The sequence below is a fragment of the Physeter macrocephalus genome, chromosome 2, assembly GCF_002837175.3.
Source record: "Physeter macrocephalus isolate SW-GA chromosome 2, ASM283717v5, whole genome shotgun sequence".
In the NCBI taxonomy this organism is placed as follows: Eukaryota; Metazoa; Chordata; class Mammalia; order Artiodactyla; family Physeteridae; genus Physeter; species Physeter macrocephalus.
This window is the reverse complement of record NC_041215.1, coordinates 20,090,947-20,099,015: the sequence shown is the minus strand read 5'-3', so window position 1 is coordinate 20,099,015 and position 8,069 is coordinate 20,090,947. Positions and strand designations below refer to the sequence as shown.

Sequence of the window (8,069 nt, the reverse complement as noted above, 5' to 3'; positions counted from 1 at the left end):
CTGAGACCCTCTTCCCTCTCCGAGTCCCCTTATCTTTCTCATACCCCCCTCCCCACTTTTCCCTCTTGTCCTCTCTCCCTCAGAGCCCCTCCTCCCCTCCCCAGGGCTGCGACCTCAACCCTCAGCCATGCTCCCATGCTAAGTGTACCCTGCCTCTTCCTCCCACAGGACAGCTGACCGAAGGGCCCCTGCACTGGTGCAGCGAGCCGGGGATGACAGGTGTGACCCTGGCGCCCGGTGTGACCTATGACAAGCACACACACGAGGTGGTGGTGGCCCAGGCCGGAGTCTACTATGTTTTCTTGCACTTGGCGCTGAAGCGTGCGATGGCCAGCAACGGCAACAGCTCCGACTCCGTCTCCGTGGCCCTGCACCTGCAGCCTCTCCACAGTAGGGCTGCTGCCCTGGCCCTGACCTTGGACCTGCCACCCCCATCCTTGAGGAACTCAGCATCTGGTTTCCGGAGTGGCCTGCTGTACCTGGATGCCGGACAGCGCCTGAGCGTCCACCTGAGCCTCGCGGTCCAGGAGCCTCGCGCCTGGCAGCTCTCGGCGGACGCCACGGTCTTGGGCCTCTTCCACGTGGCCACCCAAGTCTCCACTGGAGTCCCCTTGGTACAGCTGATGTGACCCCCAGGCCTAGGTGCCACCCTCTGGACCAAGACTGAATCTTGCCTTCCTTTCTTGGGGCCCCTGGTGATGGGGTCTAGCTACTCTACCTCACTGGGCTGGGCCGGGGTCCTTGCTGCTGACCCCTTCTTCCAGGACTCTCCGGGTCCCTCTGTCACTTGGTATTTATTCTGAGCCCGAACTCAGACAGTGTACATTATATTAATCCGTTCAACTTATATTTATTGAGCTTCTGCTCCGTGCCAGGCACTGTGCAGGGCTAGAGAAACATCAGCAAATAAAAAGACCCCCCCCCCCCCGCATCCTTATTTATGTTAATATGTGAGAAATAGAGACTCATTCCTAGTACCCCCCGCCCCGCCATGGTACTCATGGGGCTAGCTTGTGGGAGTCCAAGTAACTATGCTGTGTGAGCTTTACTCATTCATGCAAATTTTATCAGGCACTGTTTTAGGTGTTGGGGACACAGCCATGAACAGGACAAGACAAAACCGCCAGCTTTTGCCAAGCTGACGGTCTAATACGCTGGCTTGACACTGTGACTGTGTGTGACCCCGTGTAACTGGGGCATATGGGAAGGTGTGAGGTGGTATGTGATGTTAGATAATAAAGTATTTATATATGTTATGACTTCTAAATATTGAGCATTTACTATATGCCAGACAATGTGAGTTATCTTGAGATTTATATAACTCCCCTGTGCCTCAGGGATTTTATTATTCCCATGTTTCTATTATCTGTGCTCTTGAGATATTTTACCTATACTGTATCTGGTGGTGGAAATACTGGATAATGCCATTTTGCAGGACATTGCTTGCTAACTCTGTTCTGTGTCACCACACTAATAACTTAACACATTATTGACCAGGGGATTTTTGCAGAAACTAATGCCTGTGGCATTAATACATCCCCAGTCAATAACGGGTTAAAATTGGCCATGGTGAGAGCATTTACACTAAGGGAAGTGGCAAATGTTACAAGTCAGGCCTTGATTTATTGTTTGTTGATTGTCTGTACTTAAAGTGCTGGTGAAAAGGATGTTCAACATGTAGATTACACTTAAGTGGTTCTTTTTTTAAAAAATTATTTTATTTCTTTATTTTTAAATTTATCTTTGGCTGCGTTGGGTCTTCGTTGCCGCACGCGGGCTTTCTCTAGTTGTGGTGAGCGGGGGCTACTCTTCGTTACACTGCGCCGCCTTCTCATCACGGTGGCTTCTCTTGTTGCGGAGCGCGGGCTCTAGGCACACAGGCTTCGGTAGTTGTGGCTCACGGGCTCTAGAGCTCAGGCTCAGTAATTGTGGCGCACGGGCTTAGTTGCTCCGTGGCATGTGGGATCTTCCCGGACCAGGGCTCGAACCCGTGTCCCCTGCAATGGCAGGCGGATTCTTAACCACTGCACCACCAGGGAAGTCCCCACACTTAAGTGGTTCTTATCTGTAACTGTTACATTGTGAATAGCACCCCAAAAAATCAAGGAAGTCTTTCTCTAGTGTTTTCAGACCACTATCTGATTCAGCAAAGAAGTTGCTCACATCATTAAAAAGCAAGTGAAGGGTGAACAGCATCTATATTGTTTTGTTCCATCTCAGTCTCTAAAGGAAAACATCAACCTCCATTCACTTGTTTCTCACTTGCAAGCAGAGATTGGCTCTGGGTACAAGATTGGGAAAAATCAAGGAAGGCATTCTGTGCGAATCAGTTTTGGCTCTGGGTACAAGAGTGGGAAAAATCAAGGAAGGCATTCTGTGCGAATCAGTTTTGGCTCTGGGTACAAGAGTGGGAAAAATCAAGGAAGGCATTCTGTGCGAATCAGTTTTGGCTCTGGGTACAAGAGTGGGAAAAATCAAGGAAGGCATTCTGTGCGAATCAGTTTTGGCTCTGGGTACAAGAGTGGGAAAAATCAAGGAAGGCATTCTGTGCGAATCAGTTTTGGCTGTATGGAATTTGCAATTCAGAGTCTCATATTTTATTGTTGGAGGTTGTGTGCTACACATCTATGCCATTAAAATTGATAATAAACACAGATATTCACTTCGCTCCTTGAGAGCTGGTTGTTAAACATTTACCAGCATACCACAGTCCTGGCCAGTTCTCCCAAATCCCCTCATTTCTCCACCATGCAGATCTTCTGCCCGCTGGCCCATATAAACCAGCTGGACCTTAGCTTCTGGGGCTGGGGTGGACAGGGAGGTCTCCACAAAGCAGGTGACCTTGATGGGGGCTTAGGAGGGATGGGGGTGAGGCAGAAGCGGGAGAGCTTTGCCTGCGCTGGCCAGACAGGAGGGTGTGAGATGGGCAATGAAGATGGGGATGTGCAGGTGAATGTCATTTGCCCGACCCATCTCTACCTCTTCTCAAAGAGGTCCACTCCCCACATCCCTTCTGAGAGAGCAGAACTGACATTGAGCTGACATCCATGAATGTGGCCATACTGGTCATGAAATTATTAAACTAGCCTCTATGCTAATTGGCAGATGCCTGTTACTCCCGCCCCTTTTGCTGCATGCTTCCTCTGGACCCCTAGGATGGCCCTGGTGATCTAGCATCCAAAGTGTTAACTCTGGGTGCACCCCTGGGATTGGTGGGGGAAGAGTGTGGTCCAGGGGCCAACTTCAAATCTGACCGGTCAACGTCTGTCTACACTGGTTGTTTCCAATTTTGATGATCATCCCCGGCACCAAGTGGTGCCACTTCTCTGGCACAGCTGATTGGGTCAGGGTGGATACATGACTCAAGCTGGGCCAATCAGATCTCCTCGGTAGGAATGTGGGCGGGCCTGGCATTCCTGAACTTATTAGTCAGGAATTGGAAGGTGTATGGGAGGGAGAAGCATGGAAGGGCCCATGGGCAGAGAGAGATGGGAGGAGGAAGGTGGGTGGGGATGTATGGACGAGACCACAGAGCCCTAGAGAGACGGAGGAACCACCTAGACTTCCCATTTGCCTCTTCCTGTTACATGGGATACCCTATGCATTAGTTTCCTAGGGCTGCCCTCACAAAGTGTCACAAACTGGAGGACTTAAAACAACACACTTTTATTGTCTCCCAGTTCTGGAGGCCAGAAGTCCAAAATCAAAGTCTCAGTAGGGCCATGCTCCCTCCAAATGCCCTAGGGAAGAATCCTTCCTTGCCTCTTCCAGCTTCTGGGGGTTGCCAGCCATCCTTGGGGTTCCTTGCCTTACAGCTGGGCTACTCCCAGGAAGGACATGAATTTTGTGGGGGACACTATTTAACCCAGTACATCTGGCATCCACCCTTGCAGGGGCATGAGAAACTTGAGCGTCCTCCCAGGAATTTCCTGCTGGGGTGGGTTCTGTTCTGTGCTGCTATTAGGGGAACCACTGACTGAAACGGCCTGCCCTAGCCAGGAACCCTAGTCACCGCTTGCATGAGTTCTCTTACAACTGGAGGTCCTGGTAAGGAATGCGGAACTAACAAGCTACCACCAACCAGAATTCAAGAAAGGTCAAAAGGAGAGAGGAGACGCCAGTCCATATGTCCTACCAACCTCCCAGAATCCTTCTCGCTGGAATCCGTCTTGGCTGAGTGATGCATGCGCCTCGAGGGAGGACCCTGAGTCAGAATGATTGGCCAGAGACAACCCGGAAACTAATCCCGTTACCGTAAAACCCAAGACTGTGAGCCACGTGGCAGAGCAGTCCTCCTGGTTCCCTTACCCGGCTACTCTCCTCCTGGGCGCCGCTTCCCAATAAAGTCTCTTGCTCTGTCAGCACGTGTGTCTCCTCGGACAATTCATTTCTGAGTGTTAGGCGAGAGCCCACTCTCGGGCCCTGGAAAGGGTCCCCCTTCCCGCAGCACTGCCCAATGAACCGTGAGATATCCTGATCCTCAAGGATGCAGTCCCTCAAGGCTGTCAGTGTCTTTCCTAGTGGCTTTGGGATCCCAGAGACTGTCATACTTCCTGTATTAAGTTGGGGATTATTTTTTTTAAGAATATCAATTTATTTTACTTATTTATTTTTATTTTGGCTGCACTGGGTCTTAGTGGTGGCACATGGGATCTTCGTTGTGGCACGGTTAGTTGTGGCATGTGGGATCTCTTAGTTGCAGCATGCAGACTCTTAGTTGTGGCATGCCTGAGGGATCTAGTTCCCCAACCAGGGATCGAACCTGGACCCCCTACCTTGGGAGCGTGGAGTCTTACCCACTGGATCACTAGGGAAGTCCCCTGATTTCAATTCTTTTGGATAGGTACCCAGAAGTGGGATTGCTGGATCATACTGAACATCCATTTTAGTGTCACACAGAGCCGAGTTCAAGCCCTGATTCAGGCAATGCTAGCTAAGCTGTGCATCCTTGGGCAAGTGCCATCACCTCTCTGGGCTCAGTGTCTTCAGTTGTAAAACTGGAAAAATTTTTGTATCTCATGGGCTCCTAGGAGTATTAAGTCAGCTCATAGGTTTAATAGTACAGTGGCTGGCATTTGACTCAATATGCAGAAGCTGTTGTTATTATTACAACAGTCGGGTCATGGAGAGATGGCATCTAAGGTTCCAAGTGCATCAGGTGAAGTGAGTTCCAGGTAAGGAGAGCAGCACGTATAAAGGGCCAGAAGTAGGAGAGTGGATATAGTAGTGTGAGATGGGGTTGAGGGGGTCGGACCAGGAAAGCTTGTGGATGACAGCCCAAAGCTTTATCCTGAGGGCAAGGGAGAATTATGAAGACACAGGTCAGATTAGCTCATTAGATCCTGGAACTGAGGAGGACCATATGGGGCTCCTGGGCCCAAAAGCCTTTCTGTGTCCCCCATTTCTTTTTTAAAAAATATTTATTTATTTGGCTGCACCGGGTCTTAGTTGTGGCATGCAGGATCTTTTAGTTGCGGCATGCGGGATCTTTAGTTGCAGCGTGAGGGATCTTTAGTTGCGGCGTGCGAACCCTTGGTTGCAGCATGTGGGGTCTTGTTCCCTAACCAGGGAGTGAACCCGGGCCCCCTGCACTGGGAGTGTGGAGTCTTAGCCACTGGACCACCAGGTAAGTCCCTGTCCCCCATTTCTTGATTACAGGAAATAGGCTTCATTTAGCCACTGTGACGTTCCCTGGGTTCCAACGGGCAGGTTAAAACAGTTGCTAATTAGGGAAGGGAGGGGATGCAGAGACAAGGGAGGAATAGTCAAGAAAGAATACTGCAGCCTTGGGGCAGGGTCCTGGTTCCCCCTCCAAGGATATACATAACAGTCTCTTTGAGCTGTTTTGCAGATACTGAAACCTCCACCAGGCGAAAGAAGCTAACTGCATGCTGCCCACAAGCATGTAGACCCCGGAAGTTGGAACCAGAAGGTTAATGACGCTGACTCCCACTTATCTCACCGCCAGCCACTCAGAAGCATGTCCACGAGCTGATCACGCCCTCACTGAACCATTACCGTACAACTCCTCACTACCCCCTCCAGGTCGGACACACAGTTTTGAGGGCATTAGCCCACTGTGGCCCCTTTGCCTGGCAAAGCAATAAAGCGATTCTTTTCTGCTTCACCCAAAACTCTGTCTCTGAGATTGAATTTGGTGTCAGGGTGCAGCGGCTTGCATTTGGCATTAATCCATCTGGCAGGGATGCAGAGTTTGGATGGAGGGTTAAAGAGGGGAGGCAGGGAGGCTCATTCAGTCACCCAAATGGGAGGTAATGGGAGGCTTGCCATAAAGTGCTAGCTTTGAAGATGGAGAGGCAATGAATGCCCATCTCAGATGATAAGAGGAACAGGAGTTGGTGAGACTTTGAACACGAGTGAGATGGAGGAGATAGAGGAGCGAAGACTCTTGGCTCACAACTGGACAGATGGTGGAGGCTTTTATGGATCTGGGGATGCTGGATGATCATAAGGTCACTTGGAGACGTGGAATTTCCGCATGCCTTTGAAGCGACCACGTGGGGATGTTGAGTCAATCCTGTGGCTATGCTAGCTCTTTGGCTGAGATGGAAATGCAAGAGTCGGTGTATTTATGTACTGGGCGTTTGGGGCAAGGATGAGATCTCTTAGAAAAACAAGGAAAGAAGTAGCAGAAAAGAAGTTCTAAGATCAAGGGCTGAGGAACACCAATAGATAGTGTTTCAGTGGGAAGCCAGGTTGCACAGAAGCTTGAAAAGGAGCAGCCAGAGAGCAAAGAGGAAAATCAAGATTCCAAGGAATCTGTTTCTAGAAGGAAGTAGTGGTCAATGGTGTTCGATACTGCTGAGCATCAGATGAGATGAGAACTGAAAACATCTACCGGATTTTTAATCATCAGAATCATGGGTGGCTATATTCAGGGATGTGGATGGATCAAGTAGCATCAGCGTGGCTTGAGAAATTAATAAAAGTGAAGAATTTGAGACTGCCTCTATAGATATTTTCTTGAAAAGAGTATTTGGAAATAATTTCAAATTTAAAGAAAAGTTACACAAATTACAAAAGTACAAAGAATCCATGTATATCCTTTACCCAGATTCACTAACTGTTAACATTTTGCCCCATTTGATTTATCATTTGCTCTCTCTCCTCTCTTCCCCTTGCTGTGTTGTGAATATAAGTTGGAAGTACTCTTTTCAGACGAGTCAGATGAGATCAGGATTATTACGAAACAGAACCAGAGGAAACCACATCCCCAGAGGTTGGGGCAGTTCTAGGAAATTCCCAAAGGCAGTGTGCGTGGATTCAAGAAATGGCAGGAAGTTTTGGGGCATTTATCAAGGTGATTAAATAGAAGGAAACATGGGAGCTAGCTGCATTAGCTTTACCTGTTCTTCTGGCTCGAGTACTAAGCAGATCCAATGATATAATTTGCCCTTTGGCTAAGTCAGTGGATAAAATATGTCCACGTTACCAGCACTACTTTTCTGAGTCAAGTTATAGCAAATAGAACAGGCAGGGAACTGGAATTTTCAAACAAAAGGTGAGCAGACAACTATTAAGAATCACCAGGCATGTGACCAAAATCAACACCATGAAAGAGACATTTCAAACTCCACAAAAGCAGACAAAAATCAACACCTGAAAAAAAACAGCTAACAGAACAATCAAAAGACTCCAGAACAAGTCTAAATTATTTCCCTAGAAAGGCTTTATTTTATTTCAGATTAAATGATATTTAAATACTTCAGTAATAAAATCTGTAAGGATACTCCCTCAAATTTGAGTCAATTCCAGAGACATATGAAAGTTTAAAGATTAAATACCATTGCTCATTAAAGTTCAAAGATATTAAAGTGCAGAGGAATTGACTTACCGTTGTGAGATTAGAGAATACCTTTTCATTCACTCATTTATTTGTTCAGCAAATATTTACTGAAGGTTTTTTTTTTTGTTTCTTGTTTTTTTTTTTTTTGCGGTATACGGGCCTCTCACTGCTGTGGCCTCTCCCGTTGCGGAGCACAGGCTCCGGACGCGCAGGCTCAGCGGCCATGGCTCACGGGCCCAGCCGCTCCGCGGCATGTGGGATA

At 48.3% G+C, this 8,069-nt stretch overlaps 1 protein-coding gene across 1 annotated transcript in view; it reads left to right on the top strand.

Annotated features, from left to right (window-relative positions):
* TNFSF9 (TNF superfamily member 9) overlaps positions 1-2,268 on the top strand; it is a gene marked incomplete at its 5' end in the record, with an annotated part of 3,851 nt that extends 1,583 nt beyond the window's left edge. The window contains one exon of the mRNA XM_024133998.3: positions 169-2,268. Within this exon, the coding sequence (XP_023989766.2) occupies positions 169-629 (461 nt within the window). The remainder of the gene's footprint in view (positions 1-168) is intronic.
* Between the last annotated feature and the right edge of the window lie 5,801 nt (positions 2,269-8,069).